The sequence below is a fragment of the Nothobranchius furzeri genome, chromosome 12 (genome assembly GCF_043380555.1).
Source record: "Nothobranchius furzeri strain GRZ-AD chromosome 12, NfurGRZ-RIMD1, whole genome shotgun sequence".
In the NCBI taxonomy this organism is placed as follows: Eukaryota; Metazoa; Chordata; class Actinopteri; order Cyprinodontiformes; family Nothobranchiidae; genus Nothobranchius; species Nothobranchius furzeri.
The window spans coordinates 8,905,049-8,926,721 of record NC_091752.1 but is presented as its reverse complement, the minus strand read 5'-3'; the positions used below and the strand labels follow the sequence as shown (position 1 = coordinate 8,926,721).

At 43.9% G+C, this 21,673-nt stretch overlaps 1 protein-coding gene across 8 annotated transcripts in view; it reads left to right on the top strand.

Annotated features, from left to right (window-relative positions):
• Positions 1-21,673, top strand: part of gbf1 (golgi brefeldin A resistant guanine nucleotide exchange factor 1) — an 81,714-nt gene that overhangs the window by 24,483 nt on the left and 35,558 nt on the right. For 7 of the 8 annotated variants that reach the window (XM_070542222.1, XM_070542221.1, XM_070542219.1 and 4 more), the window contains exon 4: positions 20,882-21,013. In XM_070542222.1, the coding sequence (XP_070398323.1) occupies positions 20,882-21,013 (132 nt within the window). Of the gene's footprint in view, positions 1-19,168; positions 19,418-20,881; positions 21,014-21,673 lie in introns of those variants that run through there. The other variant, XM_070542223.1, reaches the window with a different exon arrangement.

Here is a 21,673-nt window from a genome sequence, read left to right as displayed (position 1 = left end):
TCATTTTATTATTTTCCTTTAAAAGTCACAGGTGAATTTCCTATGAATGACCTTTTAAACAGTATTAAAGTTGCTTCCACCTTTTTAACCAGTGGCTGCCTTTGAGTTAGTTTTCCATCCCAAAGTAAAAACGTTGTTGTTGCCACCTTGATTCGGTTGCATGTTGAGGGACGTGCTCCAGGTTGTTAAAACAAGGGTTAAAATAGGACCTATAAATCCACAGCAGCATACACAGTCTTATAATTCCACCTTGACAGTTACACCAGGTGAAGCGCTATAAAGTCGGCTTTACAGCGGCCCTCTCGGTATTATCATAAACATACAATGTAGTATGAGGGACTATGGAAAGTCGGCGGGACAGATGATGGTGAGAATCTCTTCAGTTGGACTGCGATAAGCTCCTCTTCACAAACCGTGGAGGAGGATGGTGCTGGTTTGAAATGGGGTTGGGGGTGTTGTTAGTGCCGTTGTGGGTGAAAACAAGGAGTATTTTAGTATTTTGGAGGAACTGTCTTGCTTGTGTGGCGCTCACATCCTTAAGCCTTCAGTGTGTCAGTGTGAATCCCACACTGCCTTGATAGACTGGGTTAATAAACCTCTCAGCAGCTATGCCTCTCACACACACACACACACACACACACGCACACGCACATGCACACACACGCACACACACGCACACGCACACACACTCTCACACACTCACACACACACATACACACACACACGCACGCACGCACACACGCACGCACACACACACACACACACACACACACACACACACACACACACACACACACACACACGCAGCTGCTTGTTATTTCATGCTCCATAAGGGTGCTGTGACCACAGCCATTGTAATACACATATCCAATTAGTTAAGCATTGCACCGCTGTTGGTCTCAGGCTGGATTCTCACAGATTCTGATTGTGCGCCGAACAAATCATGTTTTTGGTCTTGTTGTGTCACCAATGCAGGTTTTTTCCAGTTGAGCGCTTATTTTGCGATAATATTTAGATTTACTGTCTAATTGTAGGTAGTGGCTTACCTGACTCCTGTCTGATTTAGTTTAGTAATTTGATAGTAAACGTGTCGCGCTGAGATGACATGAAAACTAATCGTATTTAAGCCATGATCATGGAAAGGATTAAACTTCTGTTTCATTTCAGTGAACTCACTTGACAAATTTACACCGAACATTCATATGGTTGTCATCTCCATCCCGTTGGAGCTTTGGCCCATGAGCGGACAACCAGAAATAAAAGAAGCCGTCCTATTTCTAGGCTGCAGCTGGGCTTTTCAGGGGACTGCTCTGTAAAGGTGACATGGGTCAAAATGTTCTTGATGAGGGATGGCAGGAGGGTGACTGTTGGGTACAGGTGGGCAGGAGGGTGTGTGTGTGGGGGGGTCAAGGGGAGGGGAGGAGGATGATTAAACAACTGGCTGTGTTTCAAAGCACAAACATTTAATCAAAAGAGGGCAGCAGTGTTTTAAAGCTGTTGACACGCCCCTTCTTAAATAGAGTAGGATCAGCACCGCTGATAACAAATTTTGCCAAAAGCCCGAGTGCTGACAGGGGAGGCAGCAGACCGCTGCAGCTGACCACCAGACATGCTAACAACCTGTTGCTACCAGAAGGTGTTGATTTCTCCTAAAAGCAAAATAGACCTGCCGATATGTACCACCATGGTCGCCTTTGGTCCTGGTCCTTCTGTCCGCTGCGTTGGACTTCACAAAGACACATGGCTTCTGCTGGGTGTGTATTTATAGACTAAAGAGAACTGTCACTTAAAAATACAAACATCAGCTTCTCCTTGACGGTCTCTAGTATGAATGAACAAATCCTTGGGAGCCATTTTTGTGTAGAAAATAGCTCTGGCGCTCCTGTTTCAGGAGGTGGAAGTTAGTCAAAGGAGTGGCGAATAGAAAACGACAGGATTACGAGTCTTAGTTATTAACGTTCATGAAATGCAAATGCGTGACCCTGACTGGCTAGTGGTAAGGCAACTCTTCTGCTGCCTCCGTTCAGTCTTCTTTCTGGGGTAAAAAATGCATCGTTGATGTTTTGTCTCCACTAACAACACAAGCCTGACCGTGTTCCGCCATGATGTGGAATTACCAAGCTAATGGTTAGCTTCTGCTAGTCGAGATGCGTTCTGCTCTGTTCTCCCAAAAATAAATTTTACACAGTTTCAATGGAAACGAGGCCTTTACAATTGTTTTTTTGATCATATAATAGAAACCATGTGATCAAACATGATGCAAGTAGGGCTCTTAGTGGCAGCGTTTCCTTTTACCGGCACCATTTATTAACGATAATTACGCAGCTTTATGGGTTCTGTTGATGTAAGCTGGTTCATATGACTGTTATGTGGGGAAATTAATGGGATTAGATCAATACAAGATTATTGGTAGCTGTTATTAGTGGTTGGAGAGTGCACATGTACTAGTAATTATAAACTACATAAGTCTCACTCACAGCCAGCTCGTTGGTGGTTCCTGTAGGGATAGGTTGTGTATCCATGGACGTGGAATATGTCCCTTACATCCAGAGACGTACCACACCGTTTTCTTTTAAGATGACAAAAGGGATAACCGATTGTTTTTCTGTTTATCAGAGGTGACATGACCAGTGGCGCAAGGGGGCGAGGAGGCCCTGTGTTGCCATAGCTAAATATACATCCCTGACAGCTCCATAATAGGTTCCAGGAAGTTCAGTCGAAAATAAAAACAAAGCAACATTTCTAGTTGATTGGCTTTGAAAGGCCGTTTTTCCTTACTGAATGGGAAAAATGTGGACTTCAGCATTCCATGGCCGTGATGCCAGTCGGATTGGATAGGCGCAGCCTTGCGTGTGCAGAACAGGACTGGCGAGAGGGAGACGCGCTGCAGTGCAGTTTGCAACTTCATGCATGAGAATGAGTCTAAAAGGCAGAAGACCTGAAAGGAAATATTAAATGTGGTGCAAACCTTTTGGGCATCAATGTGTGTGGGGTTCCCCAGGTCCTGCAGAATGTAAACGTCCCATTTCTGTTTGACTCGGCACCGTTTGACTTGTGTTTGTTGTTGAGCAGAGCCATCTGAGGGAGAGGCCCGCTGTTTAGTGGTTTGAAGCTAATCTTTGTGAAGTCTGAGAGCTTAAGTATCTGGAAACCAAATCCTTCTCATCTTCTCTCAGACTCTATTAGATATTTGTTCACAGGTTTTTTCTATCATTAGATGCTCTGAACGTTGACTTTTCCAGATGTTTCATCGCTGCGATTGTTTTTTTGATCTGCTGGACTCGTCTTGTTGTTGACCGTGTTTTCGTTTCATTTCATTTCATTCATTTTTAGAGCACCTTCCACAACCTTTAGCAGAAACCCAAGGTGCTGAACACAACAATAAACAAGCAATCGCATAAATAAAAACAATGCAAAAATTAAAACAGAATAAAAGACAGCATTAAAAACAGATGAGAACAATTGTTAATCAATTAAAATCAAGACAATATTGCAGACCCCAGTGGTGAGAATGCTTGGACATAATAATGGGCCTTCGGACAATCTGGAAGGAAGGCGCCAGCCTAACAGTCAAAGTAAGGCTGTACTATATTAGGAAAACCTGCGATATGCGATAACAGTGATTAATATTGCGATAATGATATTACGCGCGATAAATAAAAACTTAACTCAGGAACAAAAATAATCAAAAACAAAGACATTTTTAAAAGTTACCCCCAAAAAATAGCATTGAGAAAAGCAAAAATGTGAGGAAATGGAAAAAGAAAAGTCAATCAGTGATCCCGGGAAAAGCAGAATCGGCAGAAAGAGCAGAACTAAGCTAACTCAGGTGTTTGCTAACCATCAAAATTAAGTGCCGTCAACCTCAGGGACAGGCATCTAACCTATGAGAACCCACCCAATTGGCCAAATAGGTGAAGAGCTCTGTTTGATTAGTTAAAAAAAACATCATGCTTTCATTTGATTGACAGAATGCATCTTGTGTAGCAAACATTTGAGCTGACCATTCATTGCGATATTTATCAGTTCTTTGCTATATGCATATTGTGCATGCTGATATTGCGATAACGATATATTTGCGATGTGTTGTGCAGCCCTAAGTCAAAGGTAGACCGTTCCACAAAGTTGAAGCAAGGACCGCAAACGAGCGGACCGTGCGCGCCTCCTTTACAAACACATATGATTGTCTGACTTTCAGGGCAAAAGTAGTCATGCATTCATGAAGATAATGCAGTCCCTGGACCCCGTCCCATTCGCTCAGCTGCCTGACAATTACTCCGCAGTAAGTTTGGAGGAGGTTCTGCTGCAGCTTGGTTTAGAGTTACGGCCCTCCTGGCAAACAGCCTCAGCATTACACTCCAATCAACTTCAGTAAATTATGTTTGTGTTTCATTTTCTCTCTTTCTGCCTCTCAAGTTTGGTCAAATTAGCTGTTGAAAGATGCTTTATGACAAACAGCAAGCCCTTGGGAAGTGAGCGGCCATGTGAACAGCAGTGAAGTGGTTCGTTTTTCTTTCTCTCCATCCGTCACTAAAGCTCCTCTGCTGGTTGACACGCTGAGGAAAACAGAGAAACGTAGGACTTACGAGAGCAGAGGAGAGGGCTGACGACGTATCTGAAGTGGTTGACAAATTTTATTACATTAGTTTTACTACTGAGATAAAAAAAGCCCTAATATCAGATTTTCTTCATGTCTGAGTCTCCGTTTACAGGTTCAGGGTTACTCGGAGCAACCCCTGCTGCCTGGTTCTACTACGGCTGACATCTAAGCCCACAGGGGAGTCATTTATGACAGTTGTCACCTTGGTCTGCTAAGCCAGCCCTGTCCATCTTCATCCACTCTGAGAAGAACATTTCAGTGACCCGTTGGGGATAAACCTGATAGGGTTAAATGTTCCTCCGCCGTGGAGTCTGTGTGGCATCAATAGCTAGAAATGACCCTGGTAGCCTCCATTGTTAGAACGTGGTGCCGTGGAGAAGAGCTGAGCTCACCAATGCACCTATGATTGTGACAAGACTAGTTCTGCAGCTGAACCATCAGTAGACAACCTGCCGAGTTAATCTTATCACACTAAAAAAGCTCTCTTAAGATCTTCAGTGAAGTGTTAAAAGTTCCTGTAAGTGAAATCTGTCGAGATGTGAGAAGTGAGGGAAAGAGACTGGCTGAGAGGTGTTTGGTCACATGTTTTTATTCAATCTGCAATATCTAAACAGCTGTAGGAGAACGTGTCATGTTTAATTTGTGTCCGACGGCAGCTAAATGACGTTCTACCAGAGATTATCCTGACAAATGCTCCATGATGCCTTTAGGCCAAAGATAATTAATAAATTCATGATGACAATAGCTTAAATGAAGGCTCCGGTTAGCTTGCAGCTAAAAGGCTACAGCACTCTCCTCCCAGTCCCACCCTGCTAAAGAGGGCCTGGAAAAGTTCCCCCTCACATCAAAGTGATTTTTCATTTATGAGCTTTTATAACCTTGATAATCAGGATAGTTGATTTGCTGCTGCACATAAACTGTCAGTCAGAAGATCTGCTAGCCGGTTATCTTAAGAGGAGCTAGTTCAATTTTTTAGCTTGTTATCAGAATCATAGTTGCAGTTTCATCATCTGAGCTGCTTTTTAAGATCTAGGTAAACATGTTCAATTTGGGGTTAAAAACAAACGTTTTCACATATTTTCCATGTAGTTTTTTTGTCAGTTCCTCTTCTGAAAGGTAGACAATTGTTTTTCTCTTTCCCTCAGAAAATCTTAATATTCTCCTAGTTTGGCCCAGCACAGATCACTTCCCAATTACAGCAACGGCCTTATATCATAACCACATAAGTGGAGAAAATATTCAGTAGCAATGAGAGAATTTGCTGTTGCATTTAAGTGATGTTAACTATTATTTAACATTTAAACTTATTTTCAGATTTTTTTATTTATTCAAAAGACCCTGCTAAGGGATGTTTTTCTGTATTTGGAGCATCAGAAAAAGTTTTATGGAGGAGGTGATGTTTTAAAGTCACTGAGAAACTGCATGTCATCTTCAGTTAAGAAAAGTAAGCCTGTGTTGTTTTGGTGGTGTGCTATAGGGTTGTCACGGCTCAACGTTTGAAACGTGTGAAAATGTAACCTCACGGTTATTGTGACCAAAATTATCACGGTTTTCGGTATTATCGCGGTATTTTTTTAAACGTGTTACATTTTCAGACATCTAAATAAACCCTGTACATCAGGAAAATATTGTCCTCAGTTTTTGTCTAAAGTTTGCATAAAATTTGTTATTTAATAATTATGTTGTTTATTTGTTTACATTTTTCCCCTTTAGTCTTTAAAATACCAATATTTGCCCATAACTTCTTATGTTTTGTCTGTTTGATGTCATCATTTTAAAGATATTAGATCAGTTGATACTCAGTACTCAATAGCCTTCTAATCAGATACTTTTTTACCCTTACTTGAGTAATAAACCCTATATCAGGAAAATATTGTCCTCGGTTTGCGTTCCAGTGAGCTTTGCAGATGTGGGAAAATGTCATCAGGCAGTAATCATTGTTAAATTCATAATGATTCTCGGAGAGAGACCAACTCTTATCTGCCCCTGGGAGCCCCGTAATGCATAGCGTCATTTCAACATGGGGGTGTCCGCGACACGGTTTACATGCAGGTAGCGGCGCTGCGGCTGCTTTGTATAGCGACTTGTTGCATTCTCCCTCAACCCAAATCCTCGGATCACGCATTTGAGCTAAAACGCTAACGTTAGCTTGCCTTGCGTTGACTGTAGAGTTGTGGGTGATGGTCACGCAGATGTGTCATGAGATTTGAGGTGTTGCTGCCTTTCACAGACACTTTTTCTGCACGTGCTGCAAACAGGATAGCCGTCTTCTATCAACTGTCCCTCTGCATTCTTCAAATATCTAAAAAATGCCCGTACTTCCCACTTTGTCTTCTTTGAGGGATAATCAGAATCAGATTAGGTTTATTGCCATTGTCAGTGAACAAACAATTCACAAACTAGGAACTTGCTTCGGTACTAACGTGCTATATATAACATGAATAATATAATTAAAATTAGAATAAAGTAGAATAAAGTAGAATAAAATATAATAAACTAGCATAAAACTTTGCTATTAAAAAGGCAGGTAATGGTAATATGGCCAATAACGTGATGTTATGTCAAGTACAGAAGACGAGCATGGTTGTGTGTTTATAAGCTATTCACAAGTCTAACGGCAGATGGAAAGAAGCTGTTCTTATGGCGAGATGTTCTGGTCTGGATTGACCGTAACCTCCTGCCCGAGGGAAGCGGCTCAAAAAGTCTGTGACCCGGGTGAGAAGGGTCAGCTGCTATCCGACCTGCACGCCCCAGAGTTCTGGAGACGTACAGGTCCTGGAGAGATGGAAGGCTGCAGCCAATCACCTTCTCAGCAGAGCGCACAATGCGCTGCAGTCTATTTTTGTCCCTCACTGTGGCTCCAGCGTACCACACAGCGATGGAGGAAGTGAGGATGGACTCAATGATGGCCGTGTAAAACTGCACCATCATCTGGGCCGGCAGCTTGGCCTTTTTCAACTGCCGCAGAAAGTACATCCTCTGCTGGGCCGTTTTGATCAGGGAGCTGATGGATGGCTCCCACCTAAGGTCATGTGTGTTGGTGATTCCGAGGAAGCGGAAGGAGTCCACAGTGGTGACGGGGGTATCCGTCAGGACGAGGGGGAGAGATGGGGCTGTGACTTTCCTGAAGTCCACAATCATCTCCACTGTCTTCTTAGCATTGAGCTCCAGGTTGTTGCTGCTGCACCAGTACGCCAGCCGTTCCACCTCCCTCCTGTAGGCGGACTCATCACCGTCAGAGATGAGCCCGATGAGGGTGGTGTCGTCCGCAAACTTGATCAGTTTAACGGAGTCATGGCTCGAGGTGCAGCAGTTTGTGTACAGGGAGAAGAGCAGAGGAGAAAGTACACAGCCCTGTGGAGATCCTGTGCTAATTGTCTGAATGGTGGAAACATTCTTCCCACTGCCTTCGGTCTGTCAGGAAGTCAGTGATCCACCTGCAGGTGGAGTTGGGTACGTTAAGCATGGAGAGCTTGTCCTGGAGCAGAGCAGGGAGGATGGTGTTGAACGCAGAGCAGAAGTCCACAAACAGGATCCTAGAGTAGGTTCCCGGGGAGTCCAGGTGCTGCAGGATGAAGTGGAGGGCCTGAGCACTGCCGTCTCCTCCTTTGGCCATTATTTCAGCTTTAGTTTCAAGAAAGTTTTGGTTGTAAACAACAAAGTGCGCATGTGCCGCCGGCAACTTCAGCAGATGATACGGTGGCTGGTAAGGGTCACCGCGCCAACACCGCAGCCACGGTAATCCACCGAGATAATATATGTTTTACAAAACAAGATGGTTATTATTATTATTGTCAACTTTTTACCGGGGTTTACCGCTACACCGGTTACCGTGACAACCCTAGTGTGCTAGCTGGCTAGCTACACTTAGCTATGTGCAGTACATCCACTCTACACAAGGCACATTCTGGCTTAATTCACAAGTTGTGTCAAATAAAACTAAAATATCTCAAAAACTAAACCTCAGATCTGTCATGTTAAGACATTTTGTGAGAGATGAGATGAAGCCAAAGAGTTTGATGTATAATATGCAGGGTTTCCCCCGGCGCTTAATAAGCCTGGCAGCCCACCAGACTTTGCGTCATGCCCCGCCCCCCTCCCCGATCCTACCGTGTCTGCTGACACGAACAACGCAATGAAACTAGAGCCCTCCATCAGCTGATACTGGTGAGAAACAGCAGCGGAACGTGTGCAAACCCTCCACCCCCACTCTCACGGAGGAGTTTTATAAACTGTGTGATGGTGGTTCTTGTAGTTTTATAAACTGTGTGATGGTGGTTCTTGTAGTTTTATAAACTGTGTGATGGTGGTTCTTGTAGTTTTATAAACTGTGTGATGGTGGTTCTTGTAGTTTTATAAACTGTGTGATGGTGGTTCTTGTAGTTTTATAAACTGTGATGGTGGTTCTTGTAGTTTTATAAACTGTGTGATGATGGTTCTTGTAGTTTTAGAAACTGTGTGATGGTGGTTCTTGTAGTTTTAGAAACTGTGTGATGGTGGTTCTTGTAGTTTTAGAAACTGTGTGATGGTGGTTCTTGTAGTTTTAGAAACTGTGATGGTGGTTCTTGTAGTTTTAGAAACTGCTAATTACACTGAAGCAAACATCTCTGCTGTGAACTACATTTACTGTGAATCTTAGTTCCTTCTGCTGTTCATTTTCAAACAGTTAATTTTTCCTGCTCCAGAGTTGAAATTTCCGATGAGAAAGTGAACGCACCATTAGCTATGTAAACAAAAACTAAACTGTCAAGCTAACGTTATCTTAAACCGTTTATTTTGCTGCTGGAGCAGATTAAGATGCCTCATACCCAGATCATTGTTGCTGGTTTCATCATCACCCAACCGCCCATCGCATTTAGTGAAGTGAAGCCAAACTTTAGAGCGCATTTGCTTTCTTCTAGTCGGAATTTCTTAGTTCCAAGGAGAAAGCAAACACGCCATTAGCTGAACGGAAGCAAACATATCAAGCTAACCTTATCTCAAACATTTTATTTACCTACTGGAGCAGATTAAGATGATGATGCCTCACTCAGATCGCTGTTCCTGGTTTCATCACCACCCAGTTACCCATCCTAGTTAGTGAAGTGGAACCAAACTTCAGAATGCTTCCTCTCTGCCGTGCTGCTTTGTTTACAACTCGCCCACAGTGACTCACAACATTACGCCCTTGTGCCGGCGCACGGCACGAGTATCGAAACAAGGCACTGTTTCAAATGACGTGAGTCGGTACTCAGTCAATACTATGGAATTCAGTCGGTGCCATAAAAAGTACTGAGTTCTGTACCCATCCCTAATACCGATATTACTTTGTAATGCCAAAATCAGCCGATAATATTGTTAGACCGATTAGGGATGTAGATAGTTAACCGGTTAACTGCCATTAAGGTCATCGGTTATAACAGCTTTGTCACATGTCATCCTTCAACTGTGCTTGTGTTTGATTTAGTTGCAGTTGAGTTGTATCACAGCGGTATTGAACAGCAGCTCAGTTATCACGAGCATTCAGTCAGGTCAACAACACACTTCCCTCTCACTCACGGTTCAGTCAGGCCACACCTGCATGTCGCTAAGCTCACCTGGGAAAGGTGAAGTTAACTCCCCTCAGCAACTGCTACAACATATTTTGTAGGAGGAGCTTACTGTTAACCGACTATTAATCGTTAAGGGCGTCAGTGACCGGTTAAAGACATTTTGGAAAACGTGCAGTGCCCAAGACCAATGATATCGGACATCTCTACTTGTTTCTGATGATTACCTTGGCAAAAGTTCCACTGAAGTAAGCCGTGCTTCAGAGTAGGAGCAGACTGATATATTGGGCCGACGTTTACCTTTTTTTGTATCCCCGGGCAACCCGGGGCTGTTGCAGCATTAAATTTAAATGTGTATTACGTTCCTGAATAATACCTGCATGATAAATATATATTTTCAACTAAAATATCTTTTTATTTATTTTATTTTATTTTTTAACCAGTTTTGAATAACGACATTTGTTGTCTCGGGAGACTAGCTCAAGAACACTTTGAGAATGTTTCGAGACCTTTTAAATACCCATTCTATAATGCTGTTTATAGTAATCCTCTTAATTTCTATTACATTTTTTTTAAATAAGCTAAACACTTTATTTTCTGCTGTTTTCAGGATAACATGAGTGCTGAGAACTGGTGTGTGTGTGTGTGTTTGTGTGTGTGTGTGTGTATGTGAGTGCGTGCGTGCGTGTGTGTGTGTGTGTTGGATAGGAGTGCAGCGGAGTGCATATTCTGAGCTAGTATTCAGTCCTAGAAAGGAAACATCATCCAGGCTTTAGCCTGCAGAATCAGCTGTGTAATGTCTGAGAAGTAGCCAGCCAGCGTAGCACGTGCTGCTGTTGCTACTCCATACCGCCTGGTCCTTCAGCCCAGGGTAAACTGAAACAGCTCAGATTAATATTAATCCCTCCTAATGCAGAGGCTCATGATATAGTCATTAGTTGACTTGAGACTAAGCCGTCCCACCTAACTACTGTGATTTATTAAACACACACAGAGGATTTGCTGGCTGGGTATAAAGCCAGCATCCCAGCTAAAACACTGGTTTCAGCCTATTAATACTGATGAGCTGTGCTGTGAATGGCTCCATTTAAATGAGCGGTTTACACACCATCATGATGGTAGCAATGCATGATGGGATGAGATCTTCACTGAGGCGTTGCTTTGTTATTTACAAGCAGTTAAACGAAACACGTTCATAAGTATGGCTTTATCTAAAGTTTCTGTTGTTGAGCTGTCGGTGGCTGCAAGACTAGGTTCTAGTTTCTGGCTCCTCTTTGGCCGAGTTTCGCTCCTCTGATTATTTATAAAGAAAAGGTTTTTACAGTCAAACAGCATCAGTTCAGTGTTTGTGCACACACAAGTTCAGCCTCTGCCTCTGGGCGAGGGGAAACAGTCGAGTCGGCTTGTACAGTTCCTGGTTTCTGGAATCCCCTCCATCCCCACGAGAACGTCATTAGTGGAGAGCTGAAGGAATGCAGCAGGTGAAACAAATAAGGACGCACACACACACACACACACACGCACACGCACACACACACACACGCACACGCACACACACACACACACACACACACGCACACGCACACGCACACACACACACACACACACACACACACGCACGCACACACACACACACACACACACACACACACACACACACACACACGGTGGAACAGTTGGTAGCATTGTTGCCACGTAGCAAAAAGGTTGCAGGTTTGAATCCCAGCTCCAGACCTTCTGCGTGGAGGTAATATATATAAATATATATATATTTTAAGGGTGAGAATTTAACACGTTTAATATGATTAATTAATTAGAATTAAATGTTGCATTAAAGAAATTAACCCCTGAACCCTTGTGTGTCCCTCAATTGGGGGCCGAACAAATCTAGCATCATAATTTATGCCCTTTATGTTAGGGATGTAAGGAAATATCGATAAGGCAATATATCGCAATATCTTTTCCTGCTATATTATATCAATATTTAAAAGCCATGTATCACATTTTTGGAAGAATTTACATTTATTACATTTATTTTTTTCCTTTGGTGCAATTCAAACGCTGACCGCTAGTTGGCAGCAGTGTGCAGTGGGTTTTGTTTCCACCTCTGTTCTGGTGCAGATACCTCATGTCAAACATGTTTGGTATCAGCTTGCACTGTTTACTGAATTTTCCTATAATAAATTCAGTCTAAAAAATTGCTAGTATTTTCTGACTGAATGTATCGCAATAAATCATATTGTCTCCCCTGTATCGCCATACGTATCGCATCGCCAGAATTTCACCAATACACATCCCTACTATAAATATCATCAGGCTGCACCTGGGCTACAGGAACTATGAACGGTTCGTAGGTCCACAAAACAAAGGTTCATCGTGAACCTTTTTTATGGGCTCCAAACACAATTAAATGAATCATGACAAGTCTCTCCTCATAAAGAAAAGAAAGAAAACCAAATTTTTTTTACTATGTTTTGTAGTTGGTAGAAAGCAGGAAGGCGGTAACCTCATCCATGTAAACTTTATTAGAGCAAGAGGGGCAAACATACATGCTGCATTCATCTTGTCACCCTCAAAAGAACTTCCCCTGAACTCTGCACTACACCTCTATACACACTGCCTGTCCCAACAAATGTCTCCACCTGGATTTACCTGAGCAGAGAGGTAGTAGCCTCCTATTGGATAATTACTGCATGGGCGATTATCTTTCAGCCGCAACAAGTTAATTAACCCAACTGGTGCAACGACCTGTTCTCATTTCTTAAACAACCATGTGGAAAATCCCATCTGGTGGTGGAAAAGCTGTTAGTCTGTATGAGAAGGGTCAGGTCATTGGCCTACATCCAGCAGAGAAAACATCTAAGGAGGTTGCAGAAACAACTACACCTGGGTTAAGAACTGTCCAACGCTTTATTAAAACTGGAAGGACAGTGGGGACCCATTGTCTTCGAGGAAGGAACGTGGCTGGAAATAAATCCTGAATGATTATGATCAGCAATCACTAAAGTGTTTGGTGCAAACAAACTGAAGAAAAAATTCCAACAAAACTTTAGTGGGGGACTAGATTATTGGGTGGCGACTTTTTTTTTGTCCGCGTATATGTATACATGACACACACACTCACACTCACACACACTCTCTCTTTTTACATGAGAAGTTTTCTCCCAACATCCTCGCTGGTGTCTAGAACTCCTAATTTAATGTTTGGACTTGGTTGGTAACCAATCGCTTGAAGAAATCTGTAAAATGCAAACAAATTGATCAACAATTTAGACATCTTGTGAATAAATGATGAAAAATTGAAGGACTGTTGCAGTTTGCAGCTGATGTGCATCATGTGACCTGTCCATCATGCACACTGTTTAATGTGATTTTCAGCTGAAAATGTCTGGATGCCAGGCAGAGACCTGTGGTTTGGCGAGGTGTCTGGTAAGAAGACTCATTCTAGATCAACAGGACATTTAAATTCATGGATATTTTACATACCCTAATAAAGCGTCAGAATACAGACAGAAACGCAGCAGGCAGCACTGCTGTGAAGACAGTCTGGAGTTATCCTGCTGAGTCCAGATTATACGCAGCTTTACATGTTAATCCACCGATCATCAGATCCTACTAACCCTGCTACTTCAGCTGTATGCTCAGATTATCCAGTCACTTTTTCTTTGTTTGGTTCACACTGCCTCTCTTCTGTTCCCGTTCAGCAAAGACTCCTGGGATTACCACGATGGCACAGACAAGAGATGGAGTGAAAATTGTGGTTGTTGAGACGGATGATTATAACCTAACAGAAAATCACCGCTTCACTAAAATAGTCATTGTAAAAACGGTCATCCTAAACCCTGAGTTGCCCTAGTTAGACTTACCCCTTCTTTCCACCGGAGCCGTCGGCAGCACGTTACTGCAGCAGGACGTCATAGCTGCTGATAGGAACCGCTGTGGTCAACAGAACCTTTTCCACTGGAGCCGTCAGCAGCGCGAGTCGGCTGCATCTCAGGAGCAGCATGTCGCGGCCTTTATGCGCCGGTTCTATTTTGTACGCGCTACGCCTCTGAAACAGGTCAAGTTCGACATTTTTGGGGAAGGAAAGACAGGAAATCAGACGCAGAAATGGAGCGAAGCTTCCCGAGATTTTCAGAATGAAGAAACGTACTGCCTTCCAGTTGCTTTACTTTAAAAAAAAAGTTAATAACTGTGCGGCCCCGTGAGAAGTTATCACCTAGCTAGCGGTCTCCTTTGTTTTTCAGGTCTGTATTGGCGATTATAAAACAGACAGAACACACCTGGTTGGTGTTTAAAGTTTCAGTTCTGAGGTAAGGGGCAGCAGCAGCTCAGTAGGTAGTCAGAGGGTTGTAGGACCGATGGCGGCTCCTGGGACCAGCTGTTGTGTCTCTGGGCACCTTGCCTGCTGGTAGCTCAGCAACCTCGCCTCTGTTGGTGAGCCCCAGGTCAGCTGTGACTAAGTAGGGTTGTCACGGTGTGAAATTTTAACCTCACGGTTATTGTGACCAAAATTATCACGGTTTTCGGTATTATCGCAGTATTTTTTAAACATGTTATATTTTCAGACAACTAAATAAACTGTGTATATCAGGAAAATATTGTCCTCAGTTTGTGTCTAAATTTAGCCTAAAATGTGTTGTTTTGTAATTATGTTGTTTGTTTACATTTTTTCCCTTTAGAGTTTAAAATACCAATTTTTGCCCATAACTTCTTATGTTTTGTCTGTTTGATGTCATCATTTAAAAATATTAGATCAGATGATACTCAGTACTCACGTAGCCTTCTAATCAGATACTTGTTTACCCTTACTTGAGTAATAAACCCTATATCAGGAAAATATTGTCCTCGGTTTGTGTTCCAGTGAGCTTTGCAGATTTGGGAAAATGTCATCAGGCAGTAATCATTGTTAAATTCATAATTATTCTCGGAGAGAGACCAACTCTTATCTGCCCCTGGGAGCCCCGTAATGCATAGCGTCATTTCAACATGGGGGTGTCCGCGACACGGTTTACATGCAGGTAGCGGCGTTGCGGCTGCTTTATATAGCGACTCGTTGCATTCTTTCTCAACCCAAATCCTCGGATCACGCATTTTAGCTAAAACGCTAACGTTAGCTTGCCTTGCGTTGACTGTAGAGTTGTGGGTGATGGTCACGCAGATGTGTCATGAGATTTGAAGCGTTGCTGCCTTTCACAGACACTTTTTCTGCACGTGCTGCAAACAGGATAGCCGTCTTCTATCAACTGTCCCTCGGCATTCTTCAAATATCCAAAAAATGCCCGTACTTCCCACTTTGTCTTCTTTGAGGGATAATAAATGTCCTGAGCGCTGTCGTCTCCTCCTCTGGCCATTATTTCAGCTTTAGCCTCAAGAAAGTTTTGGTTGTAAACAACAAAGCGCGCATGTGCCGCCGGCAACTTCAGCAGATGATACGGTGGCTGGTAAGGGTCACCGCGCCTACACCGCAGCCACGGTAATCCACCGAGATAATATGTTTGTTAAAAAACAAGACGGTTATTATTATTGTCAACTTTTTTACCGGGGTTTACCGCTACACCGGTTACCGTGACAACCCTAGTTGTAGGTCATCACCATCAGTGTGTAAATGTGTGTGCGTGTCATTGAGTGTAAAGCACTTTGGCGTCTTCTGGCTCTGAAAGGTGCCACACATGTGCGGGTCATTTATCATTAACTTCCATGAGATTCAGGGCAAGTCGTTTTAACATTTAATCAGCAATCAGACCTCTGTAACTCCTGTTTTGCAAGTTGCAAATTGAGCAGAAAATGTTGCCCAAATATTATATAAAAGTCTATAGAAGGCAACAGTGTTCTACAAAATAGAGAGCTAAGATGTTTTTTTTCTTTCTGCTGATCCAAAAAACGATTCGATCCGTGACCAAAAACCGTGATATGATCCAAACCGTGACATTTTTCAACCGTCGCACCGCTAGTAGAAGCTAACTGTTAGCATTAGCAACTCCACCACACAGCAGAACTCCTCCAGGCTTGTGTTATTTGTGGAGATAAAACATCAACTTTGCAGAGCAACCAGAGTCAGTGGTAGTCGTGTTGCTGTTAGCCAATCAGAGGAGAGATATATCAGGAAGTAAGACTCCAGATCCTGTTGTGTTCTGCTCACCTGTTTCCTGAAATAGGAGCGCCAGAGCTTTTTTCCTCACAGATCGACTCCCAAGGCATTCATTCATACGAGAGACTGCTGCAGATGTGTTGAAAAACAAGAGAAGTTGATTGTAACAACTTTCTCTTGTAAAATCCAGGAGGAAATAAATGACTTGTGAGCTTCAGTAATGGAGTGGTCACATTCATCGGTAGTTTGTTTACGTTGATAGATACGTTTTCAGAAAGTTGGCCGTGTCTTCTCTCATTCAACACATCGAATTTGGTTTTTCTGTGGCTCAAACACGAGGTGTTTATTTCTGGATGGAGTTGACCTGATTAAGGTTTAGCTGAACTCTGCTGCTGTGACACCTACATGTATGAAAGCATAGCTGGTACATTCTGGTATTTTTGACTTGTTCTGTTGTACCTGAACAGGTGAATTAGAGAGTTCGGGTTAATGCAAATGCACACTGTTTCATAGGACCGATGAAGGAAAGCTGCTCTGCAGTGGTCATTAAAGCAGGATTTGGAAAAGTTTTAATTTCTCCGGGGCTTTTCAAATTGCCTGCTCTGGTTGTACTGAGACATTTGTTCAAGGCAACTACAAAATACCAATGTGGCCCCATGAAATGACCATATGGAGCCATAGAATTGTTTTGTCCTAATTGGCCCCTTCTGCAAGTGTCAATTTCATTCAGAGGAATCCAGGGACCCGGAGCAGAAATGGAGAGTGAATGAACCAAAGGTGGGGAGTGGATCCTGATGTTTATCAGACCTCTCCTGACAGACGGATAAACGGACTGTCTTGCAAGACTTTGTTCAGCAGATGAACAACAGAAATCTCTCTGGATTTCATTTAGCTGTGCTGGCCTTGTTAAAGCGTTGCTTTTCTCCTCAGCTTGAGAAGCACGGGCGCTGCAGCCGAGGACCTTGACTCCTAATTTTAGCAGCCAAAGAGGTCCGGATCAATAACCATCAGTGTTTGGTTGTGGGCCGCTGCGTCGGTCAGAGTCGGGGATTCACCTCTCCTCTGGCTGCTGCCTCTGTAGCGTCTCAGAAGATGGCATTCTGTGAACCATGTCACCACTGTGTGTGTGGGTGTGCGTGTGTGTTTATGTATGTGTGTGTGTGCATGTGTTTGTGTGTGCGTGTGTGTGTGTGTGCGCGCGTTTGTGTGCGTGTGTGTGTGCGTGTGTCTGTTTGGAAGCGTGTGTGTGTGCGTGCGTGTGTGTGTGCGTGTGTGTTTGTGTGTGTGTGTGTGTGTGTGTGTGTGTGCGCGTGTGTGCGTGTGTGTGTGCGCGCGTTTGTGTGCGTGTGTGTGTGCGTGTGTCTGTTTGGAAGCGTGTGTGTGTGTGTGCGTGTGTGTGTGCGGGTGTGTGCATGCAGGCGCGTGTGTGTACCTGCTGCCTGCTTACGGATGCAGGCTTATCCTATAAAGACTCATGATTTTATAACTCTACGTTTGTGTTCGTCACTCGGAGACGAGGCAGAAGAAGAGCTCCAGCCTTGTAGATGTCACCTTTGCATCAGCCGCCATCTTGGTTTTAGCCTGAGCATGCCTCCACACACACCTGGAGCAAATGATGCCACCTGTTTTTATTTTATAGCAAAGACCATTACTCACCCATCCATCTGCTTATCTGGGGATGGGTCACAGGGACAGCAGCCTAAACAGGGAGACCCAGAATTCCTGCTCCTCCAGGGAAATCCTAAGGCATTCCCAGCAGTCCCTCCAGCATGTCCTGCTTCTTGGGTTCATGTTCACCAGGGAGGCATGCAGAAGGCATTCTAATCAGATGCCCGAGCCACCTCAACTGGCTCCTCTCGATAACCATGACCAGGATTGGTGATCCACCCACTTGCATCACACACTGCGTAGGGCACCGAGTGGCCAGGCGGTCACCGGCCAATCGGGCTTAAAAAAGACTTCCATGACACGCATCTCCTAGATGTCACAGAGTGGATCTGGTAGATCGCACCCTGGAAGGCCCTGGACAAAACACGCGTCATGGTCAGCACAAGACACACATCCAGCACCTGCGTCTGCGGCAGTTAAACCAGCATCTTAGGGTTGGTGGGTCAGTGGAAAGAGCATCTGTCCTTATCCCGGTTCTCCTTGTCAGCAGTAATATATTTCCTTCTTTTTTAGCTTTAGCTTGTTTTTGAACCCTTTATTTAAAATATCAGGACTAATTTTTTACTTCATTTATTTAGCCAGCTGAAGCAGCTTTTGAAATATATTTTAGTTTTACTGATTTATATTTTAAGACCTTTGAATTTGGTCATTTCCAAGCATCAATAGGCTCTGGACGGGACGCAGAAATCTCAGTGATCTACTCTGCTCACCTCACATGCTTCAGCTGGCTAAGTAAACGAACAAAGTCAAATAAAAACGATTACTTCTTATGTTTTTACCAGTTTACAAATAAATCCCTGAGGGCACGGCCATATTCCAAGATGACAATGCCAGGATTCATCGGGCTCAGATACTGGAAGAGTGGTTCAGGGAGCATGAGACATCGTTCACACATGGATTGGCCACCACAGAGTCCAGACCTGAACCCCGTTGAGAATCTTTGGGATCTGCTGGAGAAGGCTTGGTGCAGCGAGATCTTGGTGAAACATTAATGCATCACTGGGTGGAACTAAATCTGCTGACGTTGCAGAAGCTTATCAAAACAACACCACAGCGAATGTGAGTCGTAATCAAAGCTAAAGGCGGCCCAACCAAATATTAGTGTGTGTGACCTTTAATCTTTGGCCAGGCGGTGTAGGATCTTACTAGCTGCTTTTATGGCTGGCCCTTCAGCACTTTGACATGAATTAGTCTGAAAATGTCTTTATAAATAAAAGTTGAAACAAAACACTTCCTATTGGAAATGTTTTTATCACGAGCACCTCGTCCAGTTGGCGTAACTAAAGTGTTTGGTGTCTGGCTCAAGGACACCTGACTAAGGTGTGACAGGCGTGGGATGGTACTACCAACTCTGCTGTTGTTTGAAGACGTCGTTACGCCAGCAGCCGTTTCCACTCGGGGACCAAGCCGTAGGCTCCAATCCTCTCTTGCTTTCATCAGATGTTTGTTTTTGATGTTTGGGGTACCTGCGGACCACAGGTGTGTTATTCATGACGGCAACATTACTGCCCTCTCTGATTGGCTCTCCAGGTACCTATTGTTTTTATTTATTTACTGTCTGTTCACGTGCACCCGCCATTCACCTCCTGTGCTCTAAGCCTTTCTGCTCCACTGCCAATGAATGTGCATGTGTTAAAGATGGAGTCCGTTTGCTTCATCCTACGATGCTCTCCTGGGGGCTGAGGTTTACCCCTGCCTCCCTTCCCCATCTCTGCTGGGGTCATTTGGAGATGTAATCCACACATGGCTGGATCCTCCAGCCTGAGCTCTGAGCAGACAGATTGGGCTCCGGTGTGGTGAAGGTAGATGGGATTAGGCTCACGCTGAATCCTAACAGGCTCATTTCATCAACCCTTTTTACCAATTAAGCTTTACTTGAGCCGGACTTGTGTGCATTCCTAAATCAGGAATGGTACCCAGCACACCCAGCAGTCAGAAGGAAACATACGCCGCAGAATCAGCCGCGTTAATCCTGGCTTTTTTCTGGTTTTGGTCAATGTCAGACAGAGGTCAACCTTGTTATAGAGTGATTGCCTCGCCTCGCCAGGCCACGACTGCCGCCGTCGTTATTTATTTCTCTGCTGAAGCCTGTGAGATTGAGTTGGAGAGCTGAGCCTGTATTTAGACTTTATTTAAGAAGATTGGTGTCGGCCACAGACCAACTGCTGCAGCCGCCCCCCGCCCCGTTCTCCGATGGCCAGCCGGATCAATACAGCACAATTGAGTTTTCCAATCTGTGGTCTTTGGAAACGGAGCCATGGCACTTACAGGGTGATCGCCTGTGATGAAGTCTTCATCAGGATCTATCGACGGGTTGATTTGGGAGCGCTCCTTCCACTCTCACGACATCATTTCTCCACTGTAAAGTAACGGGGGACTAAAACCCTCCCGATAAAGTTTTCTGGCTGCTGGTGCTCAGATAAGTTTTTGTTCACTGAAAGTCGGATTTTGTTGGTCTTTTCAGTGAAAAATGCATTATTGTGTGCAGCTCTTGGTAAATTGTCGCTTTTCTCACCGTTAAATAAAAAACTTATTTAAAAGGGGCAAAAATAAAACACCAGATCAAAGATGTTGAGGAGTCTAAAGGATTTAGTTTGAAAAACAAATCAATGAACGGAGTGTGGTTCTGATCCAAGGATGGTAACTAACAACTGTAATGTCCAAACAGGCCGATGGGGTGTTGGGTATCACACGCTAATGCCCAGCGCTCACGTGCACGCCTCCACATTCCCCTTCACTCTTTTGATGTCCAACTTGTTTGTCTTCCCGGCAGCTGATGCCGTTTTCTCGGTATTCCTGAAACGCTGTGAGTCGGCACTTTTCCTCGTTGCTTCTCCTGCTTGGTATCACGAGACCCAGAAATGGAGGAACACTGCAGACCTGAGTGAATCTGATAATTCTGGGTTTCAGATCAATTTGATCAGGATGAATAAAGGATATGATTATAAATCCAGATGTATTGATGACTCTGCCTTATCTTTTCTTTTTCCGTAGAGCTTTCCGATATCGAACCCAACCTCTTCCTGAGACCCTTCCTGGAAGTAGTCCGATCCGAGGACACCACCGGACCAATCACAGGCCTCGCTCTTACCTCCGTGAACAAGTTCCTCTCCTATGGCCTCATTGGTAAGAAATGCTGGTTTCCCTTGCTTCATCATGATCTCAAGTTAAGCCCTCAGCAGACGTTCAGGTCGGAGCCGAGGGCTCAGCAGCTGTTCGCCTTCAGCTCATAACAACACGACTTTGTTCTCATTAGTTCTTCGTAATGTTTTTGGTGGAAATCCAGTTTTCTTGAGCTGGTTTTTCACAGCAAACATGAAGTCTTGTTTGAATGGAGGCACACTTTCTGTTTCTCATTCAGACCTGCGTAGGAATTCACTATATTAAAGGAATCTTTGCAAAACAGTTTCACATTTTCCTCATAATTATTATTTTACCATGCTTGATGGAACAAGCCACTGCCCATTACCCACATCCAGAGAGAGGAAGTAAATCCTGGATGAAGCTGTAGGTTGTTAGGGTCAGACTGAAGGAAGCAGAGGGCCTGTCCTGTGAGTTAGTGCCATCTGCTGGCTGTGAGAAAAGCCAGAAAGTCTTTTTAAAGTGATTCTTGTTCTTTCTCTGTCTTGGATTCAGTGTTTTATGCATCAGCAGGATGATGTAACAGGACGTCGAACGTGGGCTGAGAGCAAAGCTGTGTGAGGTGGTTAATGAGTTCTGCTGCAGTGTTTGCATTGCTTCTGGGCCGTTCAAGGTTAAAGGGTAATGTACAGACATCCCTCTGAG